Source organism: Symphalangus syndactylus, chromosome 2, assembly GCF_028878055.3.
Source record: "Symphalangus syndactylus isolate Jambi chromosome 2, NHGRI_mSymSyn1-v2.1_pri, whole genome shotgun sequence".
In the NCBI taxonomy this organism is placed as follows: domain Eukaryota; kingdom Metazoa; phylum Chordata; class Mammalia; order Primates; family Hylobatidae; genus Symphalangus; species Symphalangus syndactylus.
The window spans coordinates 35,529,558-35,542,779 of NC_072424.2; the positions used below are offsets into that span (position 1 = coordinate 35,529,558).

Genomic DNA, 13,222 nt, shown 5'->3' on the forward strand with positions numbered 1-13,222 from the left:
GCATATGTAGTGGGAGGTATGTACGTGGTAACTTACAAAATACTCTTGTTTACTTAGGTCATTTTCCTTGAATAATTTGGAATTTATCTTATCTAGGGCTTAAACTAAAAAATGATGTGTTTCTATTTACAATTATATTCCTATCAATTACTTAAAGGGTTTTTTTCCTGCAGGGAGAGCATCTCACTGGCACTGAGGCGAGGCAGGGAAGGCAGATATTATTGCTTCTTTCTTATTTAGTGCTCTTGAAATGCAGTGGAGGCCAGATGCAGTGGCTAATGCTTGAAATCCCAGTGCTTTGGGAGGCTAAGGCAGGTGGATCACTTGAGGTCAGGAGTTCGAGACCAGCCTGGCCAACAAGGTGAAACCCCATCTTGACTAAGAATACAAAAATTAGCCGGGTGTGGTGGAGCACACCTGTGGTCCCAACTACTCGGGAGCCTGAGGCAGGAGAATTGCTTAAATTTGGGAAGCAGAGGTTGCGGTGAGCCCAGATCACACCACTGCACTCTAGCCTGGGTGACAGAGCGAGATTCCCTCTCAAAACAAACAAACAAAAAACAAAACAAAAAAAACAAACTCCACAGTGGAACATGCTCCCTAAAGTGGCATGAACTTCCAACGCTGGCTTAGTGACATATTAGGTAGAATATGCTTTGTAATGATGGCAGCTATGCCAGATTGACTGAGGCTGTGAGGGTGTTTCATTTTGCTCTTCTCTTCGTACCTTAGGTAACTGGCTGTCTGCAAGATCATGATTTTTCACCAAACATCTCCATAAGTCCTGTTCATCAAACATACACACTACTTGTAAAACCCCCATGGCATCATCAGCCTAACAGTTCAAAAAACTTGTCACTTTTATGTAAGTATTTAACACAAATTGGTATACAAATACAGGTAAATATACATAAATGTCTTATCAAAAATATCTTAAAAGATTTACTTGTAAACGGACAGAGATTATGAAGTCCCTTTTCCATAAGATTTTTAGATCCATGGCTTTCTTATATAGCAATAAAGCATTACTGAATCACAACTTCATAAACACTAACTATACAAAAGTAGACAACTGAAAATCACAGTTTCTAATATTAACACTGAAATTCACAATGTCAATATTCCAATTCCTCCTGTGACAGTCTTCGATGTATCCAGAGTTTCTCCAGGCTTAAGGAATATTCACATCTCACTCTTATGAGAAACATGAATGTTTTATTCCCTCACTGCAGTAAATAAACTAAATTCCCAACAGTGCACTCAGAGTTTCAAGCTTATATTCTCTCCAAAGAGGAAAAAAAACAATTGAGGAAAACTAAATTTAGAAGATGAATCAGGGTACTAAATTAGTAAACTTGCCTACAGAAGTTTCTAAGAAGGACTGTAAGAAAGTGACATGTAATCAGTTTTTTCCTACTCCTCAGCATTTTCCTACTCCTCACTCCTGCTTCCAAACACCACAATGCTGCCCAAACATGGGGTCACACATGAACACAACACTTTCCCGAGCTTGAATTTACACATTTGATCACATTAGCATTTTATCGACTAATATCCACCCTGGCCTCCATGCCAAGGATAGAGCTCTATTAAGTGAAACTGTGATAAAACAAGGCCTCCTGTCAACCCAAGCACCAAAGCCACTCAAAGGAAGTTCAGAATGAATTGACCTTCCCACCTCATCTACTGAATTATGTTACAGTGAGAAGGAATTAGCTACCCTGCTGTAAGAGGCTGTAATTATCCTATCAGTTCCTCTATAAAAGTTTGGTTGGTAACCAGGAATAAAAACAACAACAAATGGATTATTTTGATGGTGTTAATGGAAGAGATGCTAAGATATCTCTAAGAAGCTGTATAAACTTAAGTCCTAACGAAGAATGGAAAAAAGGATGGAAAAAGGACCAATAACCCATGACACTTAAATTTCAAACACCCCCTGAGATTCGGACATGTACTGGTAAACTCTCCCACACTCTTCAAAAAATACTAACAATTGAATTCACTATTTTCTTCTGACTCAGTAATCACTAAGTGCATCCCCCCAATTTTTTTTTTTTTTTTTTGAGACAGGGTTTTGCTGTCATCCAGGCTGGAGCGCAGTGGTGCAAACATGGCAACCTCCTGGGCTCAAGCAATCCCTGCCCCGCCCCGTCTTAGCCTCCCAAGTAGCTGGGACCACAGGTGCATGCCACCACATCCAGCTCATTTTTAAATTTTTTGTAGAGATGGAGGTCTCGCCATGTTGCCCAGGCTGGTCTTGAACTTCTGGCCTCAAGCAATCCTCCCACCTTGGCCTCTCAAAGTAGAGGAATTACAGGTATGTGCCACTGCACCCAGCCTACTAAGTACCTTTTAGTATTGAAAATTAAAGTAACTATTGGCATTGCTTTATATTAGAATTACTTTACAGATATGAAAACAGGAAGATAAAATTCTCCCATGTCTAAGGCTACCCCCTATAGAAAGGGTTCAGTATGTACACGGTGACACCCATTCACTTACACCAAACTGAAAGACGGATACTCAGTGAGAGCAAACCACTATTGAATAATTCTTCTGACCTGCAGAATGAGAACGAAGTAGTCTACTGGCTTGTTGCGCTGGTAGAGGTAGTATTCGGGGGCCTTCTTGTTCTTCTCATCATACTTCAGTTCCTGGATGACATTGGGGTGCTTTAGCAGCCTTAGAAGGATCTTCTCTGACATCTGGGATGGGCTAAATGCTTCTACTTCTATAGATATAAACACAACTTGATATTACATTTCAAACGGAGAGAGAAAAATTATACTATTAATAGTAATTGAGGTGTTTAGATAAGAATACTTGGAGTCAAAGTGATAGCATTTGAATGGACGAGGCTTCCGTTTGGTGATCCACTGGGGACAGATTACCTGGGAGAAATTAGAAAGTGCTGAATTCTCACATTTGTTCCTTTTACTTCTTTCCTTTTCAACCCATCATTGACTTCAGTCCTCATAAAAGTACACTAATTTGACTGACAGAAACGAAAATCAACCGCAAGCGGGCTCCTTGAGTGCGCGGGATGCCCCTCAACAAGCCATAACAGTCTGACTGTCGACCAACAGCCAAAGGAAGAAGCCAAGGTCAGGAGCATCGGGTGCGGTTAGTGCCAGCGCACACACACAGGTGCCCCACATCTCCCTCTCCCACTCAACTACCCCAAGGAATGTGGGGAACAAAGAGGGTTGAGACTGGAAATAAGAGCAGGGCATGTGCACACATCAACATGCTAATTTAAAAAAAAAAGTAATGTTCAAAAGTATTCACAAAGACAGCAATTTTATTTTAAATAACAAAAACAAAAATTACTGACTGAAGGGTGCTATCCTACAACTGGACTCTATGATATCTCAGAAGCAGAGTAGGAGATTTAGTTTTAGTTTTCTTTTAACTTTTTTTTTTTTTTTTTTTGAGAAGGAGTCTCACTGTCACCCAGGCTGGAGTGCAGTGACGCAATCTCGGCTCACTGCAACCGCCACCTCCCGGGTTCAAGTGATTCTTCTGCCTCAGCCTCCCAAGTAACTGGGACTACAGGCACCCACCACCATGCCTGGCTAATTTTTGTATTTTTAGTGGAGATAAGAGTTTCATCATGTTGGCCAGACTGGTCTCAAGCAATCAGCCTGCCTTGGCCTCCCCAAGAGCTGAGATTACAGGCAATGAGCCACCATGCCCGGCCTAGATGTTTAGTTTTAATTTGTGGTTCTTAAATGATGAGGAACAATATTATCAAAATTAGAAAAAGAGTAATAAGTGAAAGACATTGTCTGTTCTTTTATTTTCTAATTATGTATTTATGAAAGCTGTAAGTTCTGTATTAACTTGACTTTTTTGTAATAAGATAGTAATTATAGGAATTTTAGAAAATACAGAAAAAGAAAGAAGAAAGTAAAAATTAACTATAAGCTAACCACTCAGATTACCGTTCTGAGCAATCGAGTGAGCATTTCTTTCCAGTGCCATGCCCAGGCATGTGTGCTCGTGTATACATGTGTGTACACACAAAAACACAACCCTAATCTTAATGTACACATAGCTTTAGATTCTGTTTCTCCCCACTTTGTATTAAGTTATAAATATTTTCTGATGTGATAAATATAATATTGTGAGCATTTCCATGTGTCTGAGAACACGACCTTAAAGAGTTAAACAGCATTCCATCACGTGGTTGCGGCTAGCCTTCTTTTAAACATGGTTTAAGTTTACTGCATGCAGATGAAAGGCACTGGCTGCCTATCAGGGACACCGATGTCTTCTAAAGCCACTGGATGCTTTAGACTTTCTCACACTTCCCCTGGCCACCAGAGCTCAACCCTGGAGAGCATCTGGGTATGGGAGAAGGGTTGGTCAGTATTGGTCAGTATCTTAAGTCCGTTCAACCTTGACCTCTCTGGAGCAGTCAGTGCCGGCTGGGTTGGTGGTTTAAATAACATGAACACTTGCCTCCTGAAATGGACTCGAGTTAATCTGATCTGAGGAGGCCATCAAGAAATCCATATCAAAGTTCTTAGAATTTGATTTCATTAAACTCATAAAAGATAAAGATTTAATTGTGAAAACCTAGTTTTCTTTGCAAATCACAGCCCCTGTGTTACCACTGATGTCCAACTGTGCTTCCAGGACAAGCTGAAGAGAGATTGGACTCAATTGTCCATCAAACAAGCTGGTGCCAGGCTGGCACCATCAGCCTGCTCCGCCAGCTGGCTCTCCCACGGACCTAGCTGGAAGGAGATGGCCTGGCCTACTGTACACATGCAGTGTGGCACTAACATTCATCCTTACCTTTCAGACCAATTTTAAGTTACTGGTCCACCCCTGGTAAATGTCTCAGAGGGTTCATGCCGACACTGAACATAGGAGAGGAGAGAATTTAAAAAGAAAAAAACAAAACAAAACAAAAAAACAAAAAAAAAAACAAAACACAAAAGTGGCATTACTTATCACCCCATTTCCCAGTGTCCATCCCCAGCCCACCCCAGTCAGTGGTGGGTGAGAAACACGCTCCAGGGTTGGTAGAGATCTCGAACTGTGATAAGCTGCACTTGCCTGTTGCTAGGAAACGGTGCATGGCCAGGAGGAGCTGTGGTGATATTTTAACCTTCATCTCGCTGTCTGTCTGCTTAAAAGCAGAAAAATCTTGCTTTCGTTCCCGGTGAGCCACTTTCTTTTTCGTTCTGTTGTCAGCTAAGGGAGGAATGAAAAGAGAGAAAAAAAGAAAAAAGAAATGCATCCCATGAGACGAGGGCTCTTTTTGAATGAAAAAGACAAAATATATTGGAAGGGCTGGACTGTATTTCCAGATGCAGGTGCTCTATGCACAGATGCCACAGGGAAGGAGGGAGGGAGAGCCAGATCCTCATCAAATCAGCACGGCGGCCTGGGCACCAAGCAGTCCACAGCGAGTGACTGCAGGCAGACTGATTAGTGAATGTACTTCAGGAAGGTCTGTAGGGGGCCCTTGTGAGCACAACATCAGGCAAATGCTGACAGAGCCTCTCACAGGACCCACAGAAGCACACAGCAACAGGGTGCGCAGCCTGGAGTGCACAGTCCACTGCTGCTCAATGTCACCATCCTCCAGCAAAGGACCACTACTGTGTACACACAAGGGAGGAGTGTCCCTGCCTGTAAGAGGCCCCTTGCCTCTGCTGAAAGACAACACACAAACAAAACCCCCTTAAGAAACAAACAAGAATGCTTTCGCAGAGCAGTGTTTTAATAATATGTTTGCTTCACTGCTACTCCAGACCATAAGATCCTCAAGGTCATGCAGATACGAATGGGATCTGGACAGAGGTCTGCGAACTTCCTCTGAAAAGGGCCAGAGAGTTAGTATTTTAGGCTCTGTGGGTCTACATAGTCTCCACACTGCTGTTTAGAAAAATGAAGGAGCATGGCTGTTTTCCAATCAAACTTTCTTTATGAACACTGCAATTTGAATTGCATATAATTTTTGCATGTCACAAAGTAATTGTTCTTCTTTTGGTTTCTTTTCTTTTCTTGAGATAGGCTCTTGCTCTATTGCCCAGGCTGGAGTGCAGCAGCACAATCGCAGCTCACTGCAGCCTCAACTCCAAGGCTCAAGTGATCCTCTCACCTCTGCCTCCCAAGTAGCTGGGACTGCAGGTGTGAGCCACCAGGCCTAGCTAATTTAAAAGTTTTTTTGCAGAGACAGAGTCTCACTATGTTACCCAGGCTGGTATTGAACTCCTGGGCTCAAGCAATCCTCCTGCCTCAGCCTCCCAAACCAAAGTGCTGGGATTACAGACATGAGCCACCATACTTAGCCATCTTGCAACAATTTTAAGATGTGAAAAGACACTCTTAGCTTGCAGGTCACCAGAAGCAGAGTGCAGGCACTCATGGGCTTTGGTTTGCCAGCTCCTGACCTGGAAGGTACCTCCTGCAAAACCATCTTTCAAGTATTTTTCTGGACAAAGTAATGATCAAGAAAAAATGAGCTTAAAGACAAGATCCCAATCGCTTGCTCCTTCCCAAGAACTGAGTCACTGCATTATTGTCTCTTGCATAAAGCAAAACAGATTGATTACTAGGCTTTTCCTAAGAAAGTGACTGCAACTCTCAATTCTTTTGAGAACCAGACAGTAGAAATCAATACAGAATTTAAAAATAATTTTCTAAAGGCAACAGCTGTCACTCCCAATCTCTATCCAGATCAAGAATATACCTGAAATTGGCCAGGCACAGTGACTCATGCCTATAATCCCAGCACTTTGGAAGGCCAAGGCAGGTGGATCACTTGAGGTCAGGAGTTCGAGACCAGCCTGACCAACATGGTGAAACCTTGTCTCTACTAAAAATACAAAAATTAGCCAGGTGTGATGGTGGGTGCCCTGTAATCCCAGCTACTCGGGAGGCTGAGGCAGGAGACTCACTTGAACCTGGGAGGTGGAGGTTGCAGTGAGGTGAGATCGTGCCACTGTACTCCAGCCTGGGCAATAGAGCAAGATTTAGTCTTAAAAAAAAAAAAAAAAAAAAAACCTGAAACCACAAGTCCAGCATCTCCAGCCAGTAACATTAGGCAACACTTCTGTAGGAGATCAGTCCAATCAAGGCTTAAGAGAAGTTAAACTAACATTTGTATAAAACTGAAGTGCAAACATAGCATCTCCCAAACGGTAAATCACCTTCCTAATGGTAAGTACTATCCCTGGGGAAACAGAAATACAGAGACACACTTGGTTTTTTGTTTTTTTGTTTGTTTGTTTTGAGATGGATTCTCGCTCTGTCGCCAGGCTGGAGTGCAGTGGCACGATCTCTGCTCACTGCAACCTCTGCCTCCCGGGTTCAAGTGATTCTCCTGCCTCAGCCTCCCGAGCAGCTGGGACTACAGGCGCACACCACCACGCCCAGCTAATTTTTGTATTTTTTTTTTTTAGTAGAGACAGGGTTTTACTATGTTGACCAGGATGGTCTCCATCTCTTGACCTCGTGATCTGCCTGCCTCGCCCTCCCAAAGTGCTGGGATTACAGGCATGAGCCACCACGCCTGGCCACACTTGGTTTTTAAACGGTCATTTGTGAGAAAGGATGAAAAGAATGTAAACATACAAATAATATTCTCTGAGACCTCTGACGACCCTCCAAGTGAGGAAAGGATAAAACAGATGTGGGAAAGGGTGTTTTTTAAGAATGCTATTCAGATGTGAGGATAAAACAGGATACCTTTTCAGAAAACAGTCATTAGTTAAGTATAAAATTTTTTCTTTTGTGGGTACAGGGAAGACTTTCTCAGTTTTATTTATTTATTTATTTTGAGAGAGTCTCACTCTGTTGCCCAGGCTGGAGTGCAGTGGTGTAATCTTGGCTCACTGCAACCTCCACCTCCTGGGTTCAGGCGATTCTCCTGCCTCAGCTTCCTGAGTAGCTGGGATCACAGGTGCGTGCCACCATGACCAGCTAATTTTTGTATTTTTGTAGAGATGGTGTTTCGCCATGTTGGTCAGGCTGGTCTCTAACTCCCGAACTCAAGTGATCCACCCGCCTCGGCCTCCCAAAGTGCTGGGATTACAGCGGTGAGCCACCATGCCCAGTGACTTTCTCAATTATTATCATCATATTTTGGAGAGAGAGACTTGCTCTGTCACCAGGCTGGAGTGCAGTGACACAATCTCAGCTCACTGCAACCTCCGCCTCCTGGGTTCAAGTGATTCTCCTGCCTCAGCCTCCCAAGTAGCTGAGACTACAGGCATGTGCCACCACGCCCAGCTAATTTTTTTATTTTTAGTAGAGACGGGGTTTCACCATGTTGGCCAGGATGGTTTCGATCTCTTGACTTTGTAATCTGCCCACCTCAGCCTCCTGAACTTTCTCAATTTTAAAATGTGGGATGTTTCCTTCTAGCAGGACTGAATAAAAAGCACCCTGCTTTGAGCAAAGCAGACTTTATCCTGAATGACCAGCTTGTTGGGAAGCTCAGACAGTCCATTTCCCCTCCGCCAAGCCATGCTTTAAAACCAGGCAGCATACACAGAGCCCAGATGCTCTTTCTCTATCCCACCCCTGGGACCCTCAAACATCTCAGGTCTGGGCCATCTCTGGCTTTATGGAACCCTTGAGCATCGCTAAGAGTGCGGCCAAAGAAGATTTAAGTTCCACAGTCCAGCAATCATGTTTTACACTTTAATGAGACAGGACTCAGTTCAACACTCAGTTCAGGATCAAGTCTACACCTGGGCAAATAAGGTATCCATACTTACCTCACCCTGCCCTGATCCAAGCCACTTCCCACTTTCACCTTCCCCAAAAGAGAAAGCAGAGAACAGGAAAAACACATTCTTACTGTGTATCCTACCCTATCCTGCTTCCCACACCCCCGACCCGCTGCCCCAGCAAGCTACACTTGCAAATCTCACCTCCACCCCTGACCCAAGGGTTCTGGAACAAGAAAGTATAAACAGTTGTCATCTATCAGTTTAACAAATCCCATTCACTTTTTTTTTTTTTTTTTTTTTGAGACGGACTCTCACTCTGTTAACCAGGCTGGAGTACAGTGGCACAATCTTGGCTCACTGCAACCTCTGTCTCCTGGGTTCAAGCGATTCTCCTGCCTTAGCCTCCAGAGTAGCTGGACTTACAGGCATGCACCACTACCACTACGCCCAGCTAATTTTGTATCTTTAGTAAAGACAAGGTTTCACCATGTCAGCCAGGCTGGTCTTGAACTCCTGACCTCAGGTGATTCGCCTGCCTCGGCCTCCTAAAGTGCTGGGATTACACATGTGAGCCACCGCGCCCGGCCTCCCATTCACTTTAGAGAGTACTTGAGTTATGAAAAGTACAAACAGAAGTTTATCTGAAAACAATATACCTAGTTGTATAAAATGAAATTTTAGTAGAGATTTTTTTACATATGTAAAATAAAATTTAAAACCAACAGTAGTTTTCTGTTTAGGGCAAGTAATGCCCTCATCAGTGGTCAGAAGCAGCTGGCTGTTCAGAAGAACGCTGTTGCTTGACATTACAGGGTCTGCTCCTTCTGATAAAGGGACTGGAATATACCGACAGGTCGTGCATGGCCTGTACACATCATGTGTCATTATAAACAGGCAGCAACTGGAGAAACGTCAGAAGACTCACAAACAGCACAACAAAAAAAGCAAAGGTTTCGGGAAATACACTCAGACAATGCTACTTACTGTATAAATCTGTTTCATCTAGAATCTCAGATTTGATGATTTCTTCAATCACATCTTCTAAGGTGACAATTCCCAGAACTTCATAAAACGGATCCCCTTCTCCCTCATTGTTTACCCGCTGCACGATAGCCAGGTGAGATTTACCTTTAGAGAAAAGAAAAAGTTTAGGAAGTGACTTTCTGAATTTCCTGAATGACATGTTATATGTGATATGGTAAAAAACACCAGCAAACAGATGCCGGATTATCAAAATCTCTGTTTTAGCATTTTAAAATGGTACTGAGACATCATAAACAAATGGAAGAACTTCATGAGCCATTAAAAGGCAGAAAGTTATGCCAGAAGAGCGTCACCCTCCACATACATTGCACTGCACCATTTTTCTCTGCCTCCTAATGGTAATGTCTCTTGGTGCATAACCTTTCAGCAACTGCCACCTAAAGAGAGTGGTTCTCAAAGTGTGGTCCATGGTGCCCTAGGGATTCCCAAGACCCTTATAGGACGTCCATGAGGCCCAACTATTTTCATAAGAATACTAAGATGCTATTGGCTGTTTTCACTGTGTTGAAATTTGAACTGATGGTGAAAAGGCACCTTAGCACAGATGAACGTAGTGGGAGCAAGCTGCACTTAGTGATCACTGTTCTGTGTCACAACACACATGCAGTAAAGGGAAGGAAGTAGCTTCTCTTAAGAATGTACTTGGCTGGGAGTGATGGCTCACTCTCTGTAATCCAAGAGCTCTGGGAGGCCCAGGCGGGAAGACTGCTTGAGCCCAGGGGTTCACGATCAGCCTAGGCAACACAGTGAGATCCTGTCTCTACAAAAAAAAAACAGAAAAAGTAGCTGGACATGTAGGCCTACAGTCCCAGCTTCCTGGGAGGCCGAGGTGGGAGGATCCAGGAGTTTGAGGCTGCAGTGAGCTATGATCGAGCCACTGCACTCCAGCCTAGGCGACAGAGTAAGACACTGTCTTAAAAAAAAAAGTCCTTGCTGAAGCAGTTAACATTAATTTCATTAAATCCTGACCCGAGTACTTGTCTTTTGGTAATCTGTATGACAACATGGGAATTGCCATAAAACACTTCTGCTGAATTCTGAAGTATGGCAGCTGTCCTGAGGAAAGACTCTTGTGATTGACTTGCAAGTTGGACTGGCCACTTTCGTTGTTGAATGTTTTTACTTCAAAGACGACTACTAGACAAACTATGGTTATATAGACTTGGGTATTTGTCAGGCATTTTTCAAAAATGAACCTGTCGCATCAAGGAAAACAACAGGCAGTGCGAATGGCCAATGATAAAATTGGAGCTTTCAACAGAAAGTTAAAATTTCAGCTGGGCACAGTGGCTCACGCCTGTAATCCCAGCGTTTTGGGAGGCTGAGGCGGGTGGATCACCTGAGGTCAGGACTTTGAGACCAGCCTGGCCGACATGGCAAAACCCCATCTCTACTAAAAACACAAAAATTAGCTGGATGTGGTGGTATGTGTCTGTGATTCCAGCTATTCAGGAGGCTGAGGTGGGAGAATCAGTTGAATCTGGGAGGCGGAAGTTGCAGTGAGCCGAGATTGTGCCACTGCACTCCAGGCCTGGGCAACAGAGTGAGACTCCTACTCAAAAAAAAAAGAAAAAATGCTGAGTGCAGTGGCTCACATTTGTAATCCCAGCCCTTTGGGAGGCGGATCACTTGAAGTCAGGAGTTCAAGACCAACCTGGCCAACACGGTGAAACCCTGTCTCTACTAAAAATACAAAATACATCAGCCAGGTGTGGTGGCACACGCCTGTAATCCCAGCTACTCGGGAGGCTGAGGCAGGAGAATGGCTTGAACCCAGAAGGTAGAGGTTGCAGTGAGCCACGATCGTGCCATTACACTCCAGCCTGGGCAACAAGTGAGACTCTGTCTCAAAAAAAAAAAAAAAAAAAAGAAAAGAAAATTAAAATTTTGGGAGACTTGTAGCCACGAGCATAATAGCTTCTCAACAATTAAAGACTTTTCTGATGAGATTCCTGGTGATATTAACAAATGATTGTTAAAAATATTGAATATTGCAATCTGTCAACATTTTGAAGATCTGTATAACTCAGTGAACCAATATTTTCCAAGTGACTATGGCAATGTTACAAAATCATGCAAGAGTACACAATCCATTTGGTGTATAAGACAGAACAATGGATTTTTAAAAATTCTTGCTTTGGAATAATTTTAGATTTACAGAAAAGTTGCAAAGAGTACAGAGAGTTCCTATAAACCCTTCACCGGGTTTCCCCCATTGTTAACATTTTACACTACCATGATATATTTGTCAAAACTAAGAAATTGACATTGGTACATTACTATTAAGTAAACTCCAGACTTTATTTGGATTTCGCTGATTATTTCTATAACATCCTCTTTGTTTTGTTGCCTGGTTCAGGGCACTACACCACATTTAGTTGTCATGTCTCTTTAGTCTCCTCTGGTCTGTGATGGTTTTTCGGTCTTTGCTTTTTATGACATTGACAATATTGAAGGGTACTGGTCAGGCCTCCTGCAGAATGTCCCCCGATTTGAGCTTGTCTGATGCTTCACCCATGAGTATTCTGGGTTATAGGTTTTCTAGTTACATCACATCAGTGGTTATATGACATCACTGCTGACATTCACCTTTTTCATCACTTGGTTAAGGCTGTGTTTCCCAGGTTTCTCCATTAGAAAGTTACCCATTTTTCCCTTTCCTTAATTCTATTATTTGAAAACAAGTCACTAAGTCTAGCCCACCCATACAAGGGTGGGAGTTAAGCTCTACTTCCTGGAATATGGGAGTATCTACATATATTATTTGGAAGGGGGAGTACCTGCATATATTATTCAGTATTCTTCTGTAAAGATTTCGGACCAAACAAAGTTAATATAAGAGTCCAAAGGTCTACTGGTATGGTTTCAGATTCTACATTGCAACTAACCTTTAAGAAATTACTATGTATGGAGTTTTGACATAATATCAAAGGAGAATACCCATCACTGTCCAAAAAAGCTAATACTCCTCCCTTTTCCAAATACATACCTGTGTGAGGCCAGATTCTCCTGACATAGTTCAACTAACACAGTATACTGCACAGACTGAATGCACAAGACTGAACCCAGCTGCCTTCCCTTTAGCTTGATTAGACATGCAAAAAGTAAAACAATGACACTCTTCTACCATTTGTTTTAGAAAATATTTTTATTAATAACACTATATTAGCATGCAATGGATTACTGTCCTTTAAATCAACCAATGTTTTGAAGGTCTCTGTTTTAATTCATATACAGTAAATATCAAAAGATAGAACCCACATAAATAAAAGGATCCTCAATCACTTTTAAGAGTTTCAAGGGGTCCTGAGACCAAAAAAAGTTTAACCCATTTATGTCACAGGTTGCAAAGTTTTTGTGAAAAATCAGACCTTGGTGATGACCTTGAGCAGTAGAATATAAATAACTCCCACAAGCTTAGCGTTCCAATAATGGAACACTAGGCATAAATAGGTTAAAGACTGCTGCTTTTGGGGATG

At 42.6% G+C, this 13,222-nt stretch overlaps 1 protein-coding gene across 5 annotated transcripts in view; it reads right to left on the minus strand.

The window, feature by feature from the left end:
* The window catches only part of CNNM2 (cyclin and CBS domain divalent metal cation transport mediator 2), a 172,514-nt gene that overhangs the window by 22,874 nt on the left and 136,418 nt on the right, over window positions 1-13,222 (minus strand). For all 5 annotated transcript variants that reach the window (XR_008652175.2, XM_055250424.2, XM_055250410.2 and 2 more), the window contains exons 2-4: window positions 9,684-9,827; window positions 5,071-5,208; window positions 2,565-2,734 (exon numbers count right to left, since the gene is read on the minus strand). Coding sequence is in view for 4 of the 5 variants with exons in the window: in XM_055250424.2 (XP_055106399.1) it covers window positions 2,565-2,734; window positions 5,071-5,208; window positions 9,684-9,827 (452 nt within the window). In the remaining variant the exon portion in view is untranslated. The remainder of the gene's footprint in view (window positions 1-2,564; window positions 2,735-5,070; window positions 5,209-9,683; window positions 9,828-13,222) is intronic.